This window comes from Bos mutus, chromosome 18, assembly GCF_027580195.1.
Source record: "Bos mutus isolate GX-2022 chromosome 18, NWIPB_WYAK_1.1, whole genome shotgun sequence".
Classification (NCBI taxonomy): domain Eukaryota; kingdom Metazoa; phylum Chordata; class Mammalia; order Artiodactyla; family Bovidae; genus Bos; species Bos mutus.
The window spans coordinates 15,907,487-15,924,358 of record NC_091634.1 but is presented as its reverse complement, the minus strand read 5'-3'; the positions used below and the strand labels follow the sequence as shown (position 1 = coordinate 15,924,358).

The 16,872-nt window shown below is 41.2% G+C and overlaps 2 protein-coding genes across 6 annotated transcripts in view; one reads left to right on the top strand and one right to left on the bottom strand.

The window, feature by feature from the left end:
- Nucleotides 1-16,872, top strand: part of ZNF146 (zinc finger protein 146) — a 67,764-nt gene that overhangs the window by 7,301 nt on the left and 43,591 nt on the right. The window lies entirely within an intron of this gene.
- ZNF565 (zinc finger protein 565) overlaps nt 5,949-16,872 on the bottom strand; it is a 34,935-nt gene continuing 24,011 nt past the window's right edge. For 4 of the 5 annotated variants that reach the window (XM_070387908.1, XM_070387909.1, XM_070387907.1 and 1 more), the window contains one exon: nt 5,949-15,909. In XM_070387908.1, coding sequence (XP_070244009.1) covers nt 14,657-15,909 — 1,253 coding nt within the window. In that variant the 3' untranslated portion in view covers nt 5,949-14,656. The remainder of the gene's footprint in view (nt 15,910-16,872) is intronic. The other variant, XR_011467672.1, reaches the window with a different exon arrangement.

Genomic DNA, 16,872 nt, shown 5'->3' with positions numbered 1-16,872 from the left:
GCCTGGTAGGCTGCAGACCATGGGGTCGCAAAGAGTCGGACACGACTGAGCGACTCACTTTCACTTTTCCCTTTCATGCATTGGAGAAGGACATGGCAACCCACTCCAGTGTTCTTGCCTGGAGAATCCCAGGGACGGGGGAGCCTGGTGGGCTGCCGTCTATGGGGTCGCACAGAGTCAGACACGACTGAAGTGACTTAGCAGCAGCAGCAGCAGCAGCTCTAAATTCACCCTTTTGTCTGTTTCGTGAAAATGAATATAGGGTCATTAAAAAAAGCTTTTTCTTTGCCAGTTGGCATGATGATAAGTTTCATCAGTAGAGTGGATGGACACTGCAGAATGGAAAGGGGGGTCTGCGTCCTCGTTCTGCTGTGCTCGGTGGCCAGGCTCCTACAGTGCACTTGGCTTCCCCGATGCCCAGCTCCTGCAGCGTGGGCAGTTTCTGGCACCAGGTTCCCACGGTGATCTCAGCTTCTCCTGAACCAGGGCGCTGCACAGCATAAAGTACAGAGCAGCCAAGTAGCACCTAGTGGCCAGTAGCTTTGTTTTTTCCCCCGTAGTCCTGCTGTGTGGGGTCTTAGTTCTGGACCAGGGACTGAACCCACACCGCCTGCAGTGGAAGCATGGCGTCTTAACCACTGCACCACCAGGGAAGTGTCCTCTTTGGGTGGTTTTATAGCAGAGTGCCTCGGGTGAGACACTTCCCCTCAAACAGCTTTCCCTGACACACCAGAGTGGATTTCCATTCCAACAAGTTCCAAGTGGCACATTTCCAGCAAGATCCACCACCACCATTCTCTCGCCCTTCGGTGAGCCATAGCCATGCCCTCTCCAACAAGCTCTGGATCTCAAGCCCTGGGAGGGCCTCTTCCTTGGGTGTTCTACATCAGGCCTAGGGGAGCTGTGAGCTTGGATGGCCTCTCAGAGTTCTCCAAGTTGGGACAATGGGGCTGGAATCTCTAGCATCAACCAGTAACTGGATACAGGCGTACCTTGTTTTATTATGCTTCACTTTATTGTGCTTTGCAGATATTGTGGTTTTTACTAATTAAAGGTCTGTGACAACCCTGCGTTGTCAGATGAAGGTTAGCACTTTATAGCAGTAAAGGATTTTAAAAATAAGGTATGTACTTTTAAAAGATATAATTCTATTGTACTCTTAATAGGCTATAGTATAGAGTAAACATAATTTTCATATGCCCTGGGAAACCAAAAATTGATGTGACTCGCTTTATTGTGTTATTCACTTTATCATGGTGGCCTGGAACTAAGCTCACAGTATCTCTGATGTGTGCATGTATAAGGCATCTCTAGAAAGGGGATATCACATTGCAATCTTTATTTGACCTTTCGTCTTTTTTTTTTACTTTTAAATTTAGATACAATTGACATATAATGTTCTATTAGTTGAGGTGTACAACATGACGATATTTGTATATACGGCAAAATGAGCGCCACCACAAGTATAGTTAACATTCATCACCAGACGTAGTTGCAAATAGAAATCTTTCTTTAGCTGAGAGCATGCACTGGGGAGAACTCAGCTGCAAGGCATTACCAGCCAGCGCTTCAAGCAGATGAAGGGCTGAGTGCCTTGGTCCTGAAACAGTGATCTGGACGGCAGAGCACAGCATCCTCTGGACACAGCAGCAGGTGGGTGTGCTGTATGTCCATGTTTCTTTTTTAAAAATTAATTTCTATTTATTTTTGGCCATGCTGGGTCTTTGCTGTGGCCCACAGGCTCTCCGTTGCCGAGTATGGGCTTTCTCTAGTTCGGTGAGGGGGCGTTACTCTCTGGTTGCGTCGTGTGGGATTCTTGTGGCTCTGGCTTCTCTTGTTGCAGAGCACGGGCTCAGTGGTTGTGGCACAGGTGCTTGGTTGCTCCGTGGTATGTGAGGTTTTCATTCCTGGACCGGGAATCGAACCTGTGCCCCTGTGCTGTAAGGTGGATTCTTAACCACTGGACCACCGAGGATGTCCCTCATGCGTCTTTAATTAAATTCTCTCTTTTTTTTTTTTTTGGTAATAATATAACCATAGAGAAATATATTGTGGCATGACATTTTCCTTGAATTTTATATATTTGATAAACCATTAAAAAATAATCTTCATGATAAAGTCTTATATTTTTTTATTTTTTATTGAAGGATAATTGCTTTACAGAATTTTGCTGTTTTCTGTCAAACCTCAACATGAATCAACCATAGGTATACATATATCTCCTCCCTTTTGAAACTCCCTCCCATCTCCCTCCCCATTCCACCCCTCTAGGTTGATACAGAGCCCCTGTTTGAGTTTCCTGAGCCATACAGCAAATTCCCCTTGGCTATCTGTTTTACATATGGTAATGTAAGTTTCCTCTCTTCCCTCTCCCCGTGACCAAAAGTCTTTTCTCTATGTCTGTTTCTCCATTGTTGCCCTGTAAATAAATTCTTCAGTACCATTTTTCTAGATTCCATATATATGTGTTACAGTCTTGTATTTTTTTCCTTTGATAATGTTGCTCTAAGAAGTCTGCTGAATCAACGTTTTTTCTCAACATTGCCATTATTTATGTTTTCTGATCCAGCAGTGGAATTTGAACACATCTCATTTCATTAATCTTTTTCTTCTAACAGTAAAACCATTCATTCTAAGCACAATTAATACTAATTCAGATAACATGTACAGTTGGATTTTGAGGGCTTCCCTGGTGGCTGAGAGGTTAAAAATCCACCTGCCAACGCAGGAAACACGGGTTTGATCCCTGGTCCTGGAAGATCCCACATGCTGAGGAGCAACTAAGCCCATGCACCACAGCTGTTGGTCCTGTGCCACAGAGGCTGGGAACTACCACTACCGAGCCCTCGTGCCCTAGGCCCGGTGCTTTGCATAAAGAGAAGCCACCGCAATGGAAAGCCCTCACGCCACATCTAGAGAGTAGCGCCCACTTGCTACAGCTAGAGAAAAGCCTGCGCACCAACGAAGACCTAGCACAGCCAAAATAAATAAGTAAATAAATAAAATTGTAAAAAAATGCACTGAAAGTTGGTAGCTGAAACTCAAACATTTGTTTTTCTAGCAGTAGATAAAATTCTCTCAAATTTTACTAAGCAGAAGTGCCAGTATGAAATTAAACTCAGAACTTTGACAGGGTAAACTTTTCTGCAGATTTCCAAAAAGCATATTAGTAGTCACCATTCCCTCCTTCCCTTCCTTCTCATACCAGGGGTAGTTCTGAACTTTGTGGTCAAAAATAAGATGATAGATAGTAGGAGTAAAGTGCAGTGCCAAGAGCATACAGTAGGGGAAAGAATAGTAATTAAAAATGGTGTGCTGCTGCTGCTACTGCTGCTAAGTCGCTTCAGTTGTGTCCGACTCTGTGCGACCCCATAGATGGCAGCCCACGAGGCTCCCCCGTCCCTGGGATTCTCCAGGCAAGAACACTGGAGTGGGTTGCCATTTCCTTCTCCAATGCATGAAAGTGAAAAGTGAAAGTGAAGTCGCTCAGCCGTGTCCGACTCTTCTCGACCCCATGGATTGCAGCCTACCAGGCTCCTCCGTCCATGGGATTTTCCAGGCAAGAGTACTGGAGTGGGGTGCCATTGCCTTCTCTGAAAAATGGTGTATCTACAGGCAAAAGAATTAAGTTGGGATATTCCTCATACCATATGCCAAAACTAACTCAAAATGGATCAAAGAGCTAAAACTATGAAACTGAGAAGAAAATATAGGAGTAAATCTTTGTGATTTCGGTTTAGGCTATGGCTCCTTAGGTAAAGAATCTGCCTGCAATGCTGGAGAAGACCTGGGTTTGATCCCTGGGTGGGGAAGATTCCCTGGAAAAGGGAGCAACTACTCATTCCAGTATTCTTGCCTGGAGAATTCCATGGACAGATGAGCCTGGCAGGATATAGTCCATGGGGTCACAGAGTAGGACACAGCTGAGCGACTTTCACTTTTACTCCTTAGATATAAATTCAGTTTTGGTTGTTTCTTTTTTCCCCCATTGTCCCATTTCCTATGCCCCACCCCCTGACCCCCACCATTTCCCTCTGTCCTATTTTTCCCATTGTGGATTTTTATTTTAAATTTTTATTTATTTATTTTTGGCTGTACCATGCAGCACGTGGGATCGTAGTTTGGTTCCCCGACCAGGGATGGAACCCACACCCCCTGCATTGGAAGGGTGGAGTCTTAACCAATGGACCCACCAGGGAAGTCCCTATTATAGTTTTTCCTCACTGTCTCTCTGAGGTATCTTATTGGGCTTGCTACTAAGCCCAATATGAATTCAGATCCTGGTTCTGTTGCTTGCTTTGCCTTAACCACCCCAAGTCTGTTTCTTCATTTGCAAAACAGGGCTGTTACTATATCCCCAGGCATCATGGGTGAGAAAGGAAGAGGGGACTGATATCCTCGCTGGTGTGGGTATAAGCGGAAAGAGCTGCGGGACTGTGTGGGTATCAGAAAAGGTGTATGCAGGTCAGAGGGTAAGGACTGATCCCCCAGGTTGAAGGAGGGTGGGGCACAGTCAGGTGAGTCTGGGAGCCTCTTCTCTGCCCTTCCCCAGCTAAAGTGTCTCAAGACCCTGACCATCCCCAGGAGGGAGCCTGAGCCAGGGGCTGCCCTCTGGATTTCAAGGGTTCTGTCCTCAGTTAGAGGCCATCCATGTTCCCCAAGGGTGGATGTGTTTGCTTGCCAAGGCCCGAAGCATCCTTCCAGTTCCTGCATCAGGACTCTGGGCATCTAATGAAGGTGAAAGCTGCCCAAGAAAATCTCCTGTCTTTCCCGATACCTTTCCCCTTCATGTCAGGCTTTTTAAAAATAAATATTTATTTATTTGGCTGTGCCAGGTCTTAGTGGCAGCATGCAGGATATTTAGTTGTGGCATACAAACTCTTAAGTTGCAGTGTGTGGGATCCAGGCCCCCTGCATTGGGAGTGTGGAGCCTTAGCTATTGGGCCACCAGGAAAGTCCCCACGTCCCCTTGGGTATTAGAAGCTAGAATAGTCATGACCCGGAACCATGTACCATGAACCATGTCATTTTTGTGGTTGCAGAGCATTATTGTCTCTCATTTCAGATTTGGTCACAGAGTGACATTGTCCCTTTCTCATGTCATTATGTCACAGGAAATCACAATATGCTGTGAGGATGAGCTGCAAGTGACTTAGGTAGATCCAGAGGGAGGCCTAAGAGCCGAAGCTGGTGAGCAAAGCAGAGCTAAGGTTCAGTTAGGTTACTCTGTTCCTTAAGTGAGTGAAGACTATTGATGGAACATAGTTATACTTGATTTTAGATACAGCTTTCTGATGGAAGATAAGAGATGATGAGGGCTGACTTAGGACAAGAATAAAAATTGTAACAATGATAAACAACTATCACTGATGGACTGTAGCCCACCAGGCTCCTCCAACCATGGAATTTCTAGGCAAGAGTACCGGAGTGGGTTGCCATTTCCTTCTCCAGGGGATCTTCCCGACCCGGGGATTGAATCTGGGTCTCCCTCATTAAGGGCAGACGCTTTACCATCTGAGCCACCAGGGAATCCCCCTACTTAATAATTAGCACTTAATAACTATAAATAAGGGCTTCCCAGGTGGTGCTAGTGGTAAAGAATCCCCTGCCAATGCCAGAGAGGAAAGAGACACAGGTTTGATCCTAGGAATATCCCTTGGAGGCGGGCATAGCATCCCACTCCAGTATTCTTGCCTGGAGAATCCCATGGACAGAGGAGCCTGGTGGGCTACAGTCCAGAGTGTCGCAGAGTCAGACACGACTGAAGTGACTTAGCACAGCACAACTATAAATAAGGGTTTCCCAGGTGGCTCAGTGGTAAAGAAACTGCCTGCAAAGCGGGAGATTGTGGGTTCGATCTCTGGGTCAGGAAGATCACCCAGAGAAGGAAATAGCAACCCACTCCAGTATTCCTGCCTGGAGAATTCCATGGACAGAGGATCCTAGTGGTCTATATACAGTCCATTGGGTCGCAGAGTCAGACAGGACTCAGCGGCTAAACAACAACAACAAATGATAAACAGTAATGAGTTCATTAATTAATAAGTAAGACACATATATGTATTAACATATATTAAATAGAACAATTATTAAATACTTGATGATGACAGAAACTAGCAATCTCTGTATTGCAACCTCCCTCCCCAGCCTGATCTCCTTACCCTGCCCTTTTTTTCACCTCAATGCAGAACACCTTCAACATTACTACAAAATTGACTTATGATGTGGTCTCTCTTCCCCTGGGTGGAATACAACCTGCAGGAAGGAAGGGCTTTTTGTCTCTGTTGTTCACTGCTGTATCTCCAGCGCCTAGAATAGTGCCTGGCATATAGTAGGTGCTCAATGAATAGATGAACTGAATTCAAATAAATGTACTCAACCTTTACTATGTTCCAGACATGCTCTAAGCATACATTATTTGTATCCTCACACGGGAATTACTACCTAGACACAAATTATGAAGCTAGTTCAAGGCCACTTGGCAAGTAAAGGACCAGTACTTGGATTTGAACTCAGGAATTCTGGCTGCAGGGCTTATCACCCTAAAGTACCTCTTCATGGTACTCACCAAAGGGGTGTGTGTTCCAGAAATGCCCCAGTGGTAGAAACAAAAGAGATTTCAAAATATCCAGGGAGAGGCAGGCCAAGGAGGGTCCCTGGGTATCAGGGTGGGCAATGGGGGGCCATTTACTGAATTAGAGGAGCTTATTTGTATGACTAGGAATGGGTCAACTTAGGTATGCCTGCAATTACTAAAGTAACTTTGAATTGTTATGTAACATCAGACTTTTCTTTCTGATTTTATTGTTGTGCTGGAAACTCTGCTAGATTTTCACATTGAAGTTTTCATGATAACTCCATGAAGTACTATGATGACCCCCGAACAGATGCTTAGAGAAGCTAGGTTATATCTACCTAGTGATAGAGCGCAGACCTGATCCTAAAGCTAATATTTCACATGTGGAAGATAAGGTACCAGAACTCATAGCCAATAGTCTATTTATGGCTTGGGAGACCAGGCCGACTGGGACATTGTTAGAAGATATGTTAGAAACGTGGAAGGAAAAGAGGATTTTGGAGCTGTACGGTGGGGGTGGTGGAAATGTAAACCTGGCTTTAGATATTAGACTTGAGATGCCGGAGTGATTCCTAGCTGGAATAGTAAAACAACCTGGTCCATCATTAATGTTGCTCATGAATCTAACAAAGATGAAATATCAAACTTTATTTCCAAAATTAAAATATGTGAATTCTTGGGAATTCCTTAGTGGTCCAGGGTTAAAACTTGGTGCTTTTACTGGGACCTGGGTTGGATCCCTGGTCAGGGAACTAAGATCCTGCAAGCTACACAGCACAGCCCCCGCCCCCCCAAAAAAAAGGTAATTCTTTGGAATTACTCGTGAAATTCTTCAGCCAAGGTTTAAGGCATGGTGACTTCTAAGTGAGGAATTTCACATCTATATTTATCTTAAAAAAAATTTTTTTTTTTTTTGTAAAGGGAACTTCCCCACCTACATCTTTCCTCAGCATAAAAATATTCTATTACTTGCCTACTTTATTATTAACTCAGTCATTCAACAGGTATCTGACTGCCTCCTAGGAACAGAGTAGCAAATGCAGTTCTAAACACATCAAAGATTTAGAATTATGGTTAAGACTTGTACCATGTCAGTTATTTTTAATACAAACAATAAAAAACCCTTCACATTTCACAATCACACCTGTGAAATTTTTCTTTTTGAAAAGAAAAGAGAGAATCTGGGAGAGAATGTTGTTTCTAGGAAAGTCTTTTCCTAAATTCCTAATTCTCCTATGCATATGAAACAACTTTCTCTGCAATCACAGTGAGAATCAGCTAAAATGGATTTGGTAGAAAATTTTACTGTTTTCTACTAGTGGCTCAGGATTAGAAATTCTAATTTTTTAGAATTTTTTAAAAGTCTCTTTAAGAGATAATTACTGAAATATTTTCAGATGTCATCATGTAACATCTGAGATCAGCTTTCAAAAGAACCCAATGAAACAGGAAGTAGATGTGAGTACAGACAAACAACACTGGCCACGGGCTGATGGTTTTCAGATTTTTTTTGATGTGGACTATTTTTAAAAGTTATTGAATTTGTTACTGTATTGCTTCTGTTTGGCCATAAGGTATGTGGGATCTCAGCTCTCCAACCAGGGATCAAATCCGTACCCCCTGCATTGGAAGGCAAAATCTTAACACTGGGCTACCAGGGAAGTCCTTGGGCTGATGGTTTATATAGGAGGGTAATAAGAATATGAGGGCTCGTTCTACTATACTTTCTACTTCTGCATATGTTTGAAGTGTTCCATAGTAAAGACAAAGTTTGAATTTTTAAAAACTTAGAAGCTAGAAGGAAGTATGCCAAAATGGTAACATTTATGTTTAAGGTAAATGTTTTTCCCTCCCATTTTCCTATATTCTCTGTATTCTATTTGGGCATTTTTACTCTTTTATAAGGATAAAACAAACAAAAATCTTATTAAGTTCTTTCATCCTTTTGTTCCTAGCATTTCCACTTTCTGTGTTAGGGCCATGAACTGACCACAATTTATAAGTGAAGGTCACTCAGTCGTGTCTGACTCTTTGCAACCCCATGGACTATACAGTCCATGGAATTCTCCAGGCCATAATATTGGAGTGGGTAGCTGTTCCCTTCTCCAAGGGATCTTCCCAACCCAGGGATCAAACCCAGATCTCCTGCATTGCAGGTGGATTCTTTACCGTCTGAGCCACCAGTGTTTTTTCAGACTGAAATTTATAGATTATCTGAAAAAACACTTATCTTTTTCCTTTTCAGTCATACCCTCAAATCTGTACACATGAAACTCTACCCTGTCTTGCCCTTGTCCTTGAAATTAGAATCTTCCACTTCAGAGGCCTTGGGCAAACTACTTTGTCTCTTTGACTCTCATCTTTCTTTTAATAAAATTTTTATTTACTTATTTGGCTGCACTGGGCCTAAGTTGCAGCATGTGAGCTCTTAGTTGCAGCATGTGGGATCTAGTTCCCTGACCAGGGATTGAACCGGGCCCTGTGCACTGGAAGTGTGGAGTCTTAGCCACTGGACCACCAGGGAAGGCCCTCAATTTCTTTATCTTAAAGTAGAAAAATAAGCCAAATCAGAGGCACAGATGACAACGGACACAAACCCCAAGGCAGGGAACTAACACTTGGTGAATTTCAGGCATTGTACTAGGGATTTTGTACACATGTATTCCTCTCAAAAATAGTTCTTTTAAGTAAGAAAAATATGACTACCTCAATATTAAGTGAATAAAGCATATAAACATGCAATTAATTTATTCAATTAATGAATATTTATTGAGCACCTACTATATATTAGGCACCATGCTGAAAGCAAAACCAGTGGTCAACAAATACGTGAACAATGGTCATCTCTATTCATCATAATCAAAGGAATGAAAGAGAAAACAAAAGTGACTTTTCCATTTTCACCCAGCCAATGGTGAACATTCAATAAATGTTAGAGGAATTCATGCGGTGCTTTGGGATCTCTTGTAAAGCGGGCAGATGCATAGATGCATAATCTTCCTGAAGGCACTTGAGTGATTTGTACAAAATGGCCTAAAATGTGTATTTATATTAAAAATGTCCAAACAGCAGAATGACGTACAACTAGTGACTGTGGTTTCTAAATACCATTTTGGACAGTACCAAAATAGCAGAAAGAAAAAGGACTCCTTAGAAAATGGCTACATCAAGGTGGGAACTAGGGAAATGAACAAGACGAGCTCGGGACAGCCTACTGTGGCTGACACCAGGCCAGTGATCAAAGACAAGTGTCCTTTTGACACTCCTGTGTCAAACCACACAGGGAACAATCTGAGCATCAATGAGAGTACAGCTTACATAGATTTAAATGTACTGAGTATGTTTCACATACATACCACCCTAAACTCACTGGTTACCATGGCAGTAGGCTAGAGAACCAGCTCATTATTTTGGAAACTTGCCTTTCTTTACATGGGTAACCAAACAGCAGTTTAGGGGACGTTTTTCTTTATCAAAGTATTCTAGCTAAAAAAGGAAAAAGAAATAATATATCATTTTGTAGTCCCTATTAACAGATTTACCAATTGAACATCAATGGCTGCTACATCATAAAAAGACATCTATTATGCCTCTCAATATTAACCACTTATAAGAAATCTTAACAACAAAAATTGAACCTCAATGTATCCTTGATATCAAGTACCAACTCATAGGAAATAACCAAGGATAGAGGAGCAGGTTAAACTGACCACTGGGATCTGCCAGCAAAAACCGAGGTTTAAAAAACTGTAAGGCAAACAAAATAGTTTTTTCAAAAATTAAATTGCTGGAGGCAAAAACAAGGATAAAGGAGAATACATAGACTGAGGCTTAAAAAACATATCAACTGCAATTTTTGGACATTATTTAGATCCTGATTAACTTTTTAAAAATTGACATTCATGAGACAATCAGAAAGGAACACTGCCTATCAGATATGCAATAGTATTAAGGCAGTACTCTCAATTTTTTTAAGGTGTGAAAATCTTTTGTAAAATTGTGATATATTTTAGAGATACATATTAAAATTTTTAATAGTTGAAATGATATATCTGGGTTTTATTTCAAAAACAACATGGAGTTGGAGGAGTTGGTGGAAATACAGATAAAACAAGCCTGGCCATAAAATGGTAATTATTGAAGTTGGTCATGGGAGCACTGGGTACATTGTAAGAGTCTGTGAGGATAGAAAGCTTTAAAAAAAGTATATACATTTTGATCTAACATTTCCACTTTTAGAAATTCATCTTAAGGATCTATTACACATATATAAAATAATGTATGTGCAAGGATATTATTGGATTGTTGGAAAGAGCAAAAATTAGTAAAAACTTAATTGATGAAGTTAAAGAAGTATGAAACACGTATGGAATACTATGCAGCTGTTATAAAAGAATAAGGCCACTATGTATCGATGTGGTCCAATCTTTAAGGTATATGGCTAAGCAAAACTATTCATAGAAATGTACAGAAATTTGCTACCACTTATATAAAACATTTTTATAAAGAGTGTTATGTGTATGTTTACACTTAAGCAAACAGAGAAATCAGGAAGTATATACATGAACTTGGTAGCAGTGATTGCTACATGAAGGGCGACAGGGTGAGAAGAATGTGTGAAGATTCACTTATGTGAATACAAAATTTAACTTGAAAATTTTTATCCTGTGCCTGCGTTTAAACTATTCAGTTATTTTTCTTTTTTGTGGCTGTGTCGCTTGGCAAGCAGGGTCTTAGTTCCTTGACCAAGGATGGTACCTGTGCCCCCTGCAGTGGAAGCACAGTCTTATCCACTGAAAGTCACTCAGTCATGTCCGACTCTTTGTGACGCCATGGACTGTATAGTCCATGGAATTCTCTACGCCAGAATACTGGACTGGGTAGCCTTTCCCTTCTCCAGGGGGTCTTCCCAACCATCGAACCCAGGTCTCCCTCACTGCAGGCAGATTCTTTACCAGCTGAGCCATAAGGGAAGCCCAAGAATACTGGAGTAGGCAGCCTATCCCTTCTCCAGCGGATCATCCTGACCCAGGAATCGAACTGGGGTTTCCTGCATTGCAGGCGGATTCTTTACCAACTGGGCTATGAGGGAAGCCCCATCCCACCAGGGAAGTCCCATGAGAGACAATTTTTAATGTCATAGCTTTGAGCCCTTCCAACTGTACATCCTAATCATTAAGCCACTTAAAGAAAAATGACATGCAGCACACTGCTTTCTAAACCCTTTGTAGGCAGTGGTATATGCAGAAAATGCAGGTATTTTGAATGAACACTCAGGATGACTGAGCAGATGGACGGCATCAGGGTGCAATGGGTATTCTGCCCCAGACACTGGGTGCAATGTGTATTCTGCCCCAGGCCACCACGAGGGCTGAGGGGATGTGTTTTCTAAGATTCTCAGATTCATTCACAGGCCCTGACCTGGAATCCCTGGAGTTGGATCAAGGCCTTTTCCCTCATTACCATCATATCCTGCAGTTACAATATCAAAATTCTATTTAAAGAAAGCTGAATGCCAAAGAATTGATGCTTTTGAATTGTGGTGTTGGAGAAGACTCTTGAGAGTCCCTTGGATTGCAAGGAGATCCAACCAGCCCATCCTAAAGGAGATCAGTCCTGGGTGTTCACTGGAAGGATTGATGTTGAAGCTGAAACTCCAATACTTTGGCCACTTGATGCAAAGAGCTGACTCATTTGAAAAGACCCTGATGCTGGGAAAGATTGAGGGCAGGAGAAGGGGACGACAGAGGATGAGATGGTTGGATGGTATCACCACCTCAATGGACATGGGTTTGGGTGGACTCTGGGAGTTGGTGATGGACAGGGAGGCCTGGCGTGCTGTGATTCATGGGGTCGCAAAGAGTTGGACATGACTGAGCAACTGAACTGAACTGAACTGAATATTTAATCCAGAGATGGGTACAATTCCAGACATTCCATCTAAAATTAATTCTGATAAACTGGATTAGATTAACTGGAAATCTGATAAACTGGATTAAATTAACTGGAATTCTATTTATCTTCACAAATGATAATTATCTACAGTTTGTTCTTCAGGAGCTATCCTTGTTGAGTTTCTTTAATCATAATTTTATTTAGCCTTGATGATGAATTGGTAAGCTTCTCTCAGGGATTATTTGTTCTTTAAGGTTTTGTAGGTTAAACTGTTTTCTCTAAAGAGACAGAGCTTGGATGACTTTTTATGTTCTTTCACAATCACTGATTGTTCAGAAATCCCATATTTTCTTAAATCAATTTTGATATTTTTACAAAAATCCATTCTTTCTAGATTTCTAAATAGTCATGGATAGTAGCTATTTTTTAAAAATACCCCCTCCTCATTCATACTGCTAAATGTCTTTTTTCCTACATCAGCATTCTCAATTGTCTATTAAATTTGTTTTTAAACAATTTAATGTATTTTTTTATTTTTGGCTGTGCTGGGTCTTCATTGTTGCACATGGGCTTTCTCTAGTTGCGGTGCATGGGCTGCTCAGTAGTTGTGGCACACTGGCTTCGTTGCCTTGGGGTATGTAGAATCTTCCTGGATCAGGGATCAAACCCATGTTCCCTACACCAAAAGCTGGAGTCTTTACCACTGGACCGCCAGGGAAGGTCTATTGTTAACTTTCAGTTTAGGTCTACTATTGTTTCTGATTTTATTGGCTTTTTCTTTTAATAATCATTCTTACTGTTAACTTGGGTTGATGTGATAATTCCCCCTTTTAGTTGACCACTCACTTAATGTGTTTAGTGTGATTGGCAAGGAGTAGATGCTGGAGATTTACTTGAATTCTTTAATCTACCTTTATACCTTGGGTTCTGATAGGAGTACAGCTTTGGTTACACCAAACTGTTTATTTATTTATTCACCATATCAGGCGTCATGCAGGATCAATCCCGTGCCTCCTGCAGTGCAAGTACAGGTTCTTAACCACTGGATCACCGAGGAAGTCCCATGAACTGGTTTTGATATGCAGAATTAACTGTCATTCACTTCTAGTTTGTAGTTTTAGTTTTGATTTTCTTGAAGTTACACTTGGAGGTGGTTTTAGATTCCTTAGTTGGGCAAATTTCTTTGACTACTCTTCTGTTACATTTCTAATCTTCAAATTTTACAACCCTTTAAATGAACATCTTATGATAATTACTTTGCTACTGTTTTTCAGAAGAGGTGGTTTTGAAGGTTTTTTCACATTTGATATATTCATAAGGCCCACCTCTTACATGAACTCCTGTTTTTTCACATTTGATATATTCATAAGGCCCACCTCTTACATGAACTCCTAACACCTTAATAGTAATATGTATGTATGCTTAGTCGCTCAGTCGTTCCCGACTCTTTGAGACCCCATGGACTGTAGCCCACCAGGCTCCTCTGTCCATGGGGTTCTCCAGGAAAGAATACTGGAGTGGGTTGCCATTCCCTTCTCCAGGGGATCTTCCTGATCCAGAGATTGAACCTGGGTCTCTGGCATTGCAGACAGATTCTTTACCATCTGAGCCACCCTAGGACTTATGTCCTTAACAGTAATACTGTTATTAATTAATGACAATACTTATTGAGCATGGGCTTATGTAAAATTTCTGACAGTCCTCACAAAAACTCTATTTAGATACACATAATTATTACTGCTTAAAAATAAATAAACTGAGGAACTCAGACACTGCATAATTTGTGCAATGTTGTATAGTCAGTAATTGGTGGAAGTGAGATAATGTTAATTAAATAAGGTAAATGGCAAAAGGCACAGCCATAAATACTTTAATAGGGTCATTTTCTATTAGGAATTCTCATAGTTTAATATATTTTGAGTGGTAATATGAGGCTTTTCTATATTCATATTAAATTTTTTCAGTATAAGCTCCCTGATTCCCTTAGTAAACAGTGAGTATGAGGCAAAAAGAATTCCCACATTTATTGAATTTTCTTGTGGTATGAGTTACCTGATGTTCCACAATAGAAGTGACAAATGAAGGTTCTCTGACAATAATTACATTACATTATGCATTATTTACTACTGAGCGAGGCATGAATTCCACATAAAGGCTTCCCTACGTCCCTAACACCAAGGCTTTCTAGCCAGTGTGAATTCTGTAGTGTTCGATAAGCTGTGAGCCAAGAATAAAGGCCTGCCCACATTCTCTACATTCATAAGGTTTGATACCAGGATGAATTCTCTGATGTTCAGTAAGTTGTGAACTACGAATGAAGGCCATTCCACATTCCCTACATTGATAGGGTTTCTCACAAGTATGAATTCGCTGGTGATGAGTCAGTTGTGAAACACGAATAAAGGCTTTCCCACATTCCTTGCATTCATAGGGCTTGTCACCTGTATGAATTCTTTGATGTTGAATAAGGTATGAACTACGACTGAAGGCCTTTCCACAGTCCTTACACTCATAGGGTCTGTCACCTGTATGAACTCTCTGATGTCGTGTAAGCTGTGCATGCTGTCTAAAGGCCTTCCCACATTCTTTACATTCATAGGGTTTCTCTCCAGAATGAATTCTTTGATGTCGAGTAACTTCTGAGCTATGAATAAAGCCCTTGCCACATTCCTTACATTCATAGGGTTTCTCCCCGGTATGAATTCTCTGATGTACAGTAAGTTGTGAATGCTGTCTAAAGGCCTTCCCACATTCTTTACACTGATAGGGTCTAGCACCTGTATGAATTCGCCGATGAACAGTAAGTTGTGAGCCACGAATAAAAGCCTTGCCACAGTCTTTACAGACGTAGGGTTTCTCACCTGTATGAGTCCTATGATGCAGAATAAGTTGTGAATGCTGTCGAAAGGTCTTTCCACATTCTTTACATTCGTAAGGTTTGACACCTGTATGAAGTCTCTGATGGAGAATGAGTTCTGAAGTTCGACCAAAGGCCTTCCCACACTCCTTGCAGTCATAAGGTTTCTCACCTGTATGAATTCTCTGATGTTGAACAAGGTGTGAGGTACGACTGAAGGCCTTCCCACATTCCTTACATTCAAAGGGCTTTTCACCAGTGTGAGTTTTCTGATGTTGAATAAGGTGTGAGCCACGGCTGAATGCTTTCCCACATTCATTACATTCAATCGATTTCTCACCAGTCTCACTGCTGGGATGTAGGGTGAGTGATGTATGCCCACACTCAAAAGTAGGCCTGTTTCCATAGGTGATCTTCACTTGCTTAAAACAGCACTCATGATTTACTTGTTGTTTTTCAAACTGGCCTTTGTATGCCCAGTCTTCACCATAGCACTGAAGGCTTTCCATTAGCTCCCAATTGAATGACATGACTTCAAAGGTATCTTTCTGCAGAAATGTCTTACATCTTGACTCCAGGTCTGCAAAATGAAAAAAAGTAAATACAACTTGTTCTTTCCCTCTAAGAGAAATTTAAAAATTCTCCAGTAGATTAGAGAGACAAGAATGAAAATAATCACCATAATTGGTGAACTGCTTGTGTAAGCCTCAAATATTGCTGTGCAATGTCTAAAAAGCACATGAAGGCACAGATATGATGAGACCTCACATGGTGCCAGAAAGGAATAAGAAAACAAGTTAAACCGGTGGTTCTTAGTTCTGCCAGAGGACAGAATCGTCCAGAAAGCCTTGTAACAAAAGAAATGTTCTTCAAGAACCACCCCACACTGAACCAAAATCTTCAGGTGTAGGCACAAGACGTGTGTGTACATACTTCTCGAAATACAAAGTTAAGATTCACATAACGTGAAATTTCTCATTTAATCATTTTAAAGTGTACAATTCAGTGGTTTAGAGTACATTTCCAGTGTCATGCAATCACTGTCACTACCTAGCTCCAGAACGTTCTCATCACTCCAAATAAAAACACTGTGCCACAGACTCACAGACACAGAGAAGAGACTTGTGGAAGGGGGCGCGGGGGAGGGCTGGGATGGGAGTTTGGGACAAACAGATGCAAACTATTATATATAAAATGGATAAAGAACAAGGTCCTACTGTATAGCACTATATTCAATTTCCTGTAATAAATCATAATGGAAAAGAATATGAAAAGAATATACATACACATACACACAGATATATATATAACAATCACTTTATTGTACAGCAGAAACTAACAAAACATGTAAATCAACTGTATTTCAATAAAAAGAAAGAAAGAAACCCTGTGCCCATTAAGCAGCCACTCCCCATTCTCCAGTCCCTCCAGCCCCTGGCAATCACTAATGGCAGAGCAACACTAATTCTCTCTCTATGGATTTGCCTTTCAGGGCATTTCATACAAATAAGGCATCTATATTTTTAACACTTTCTACCATGTG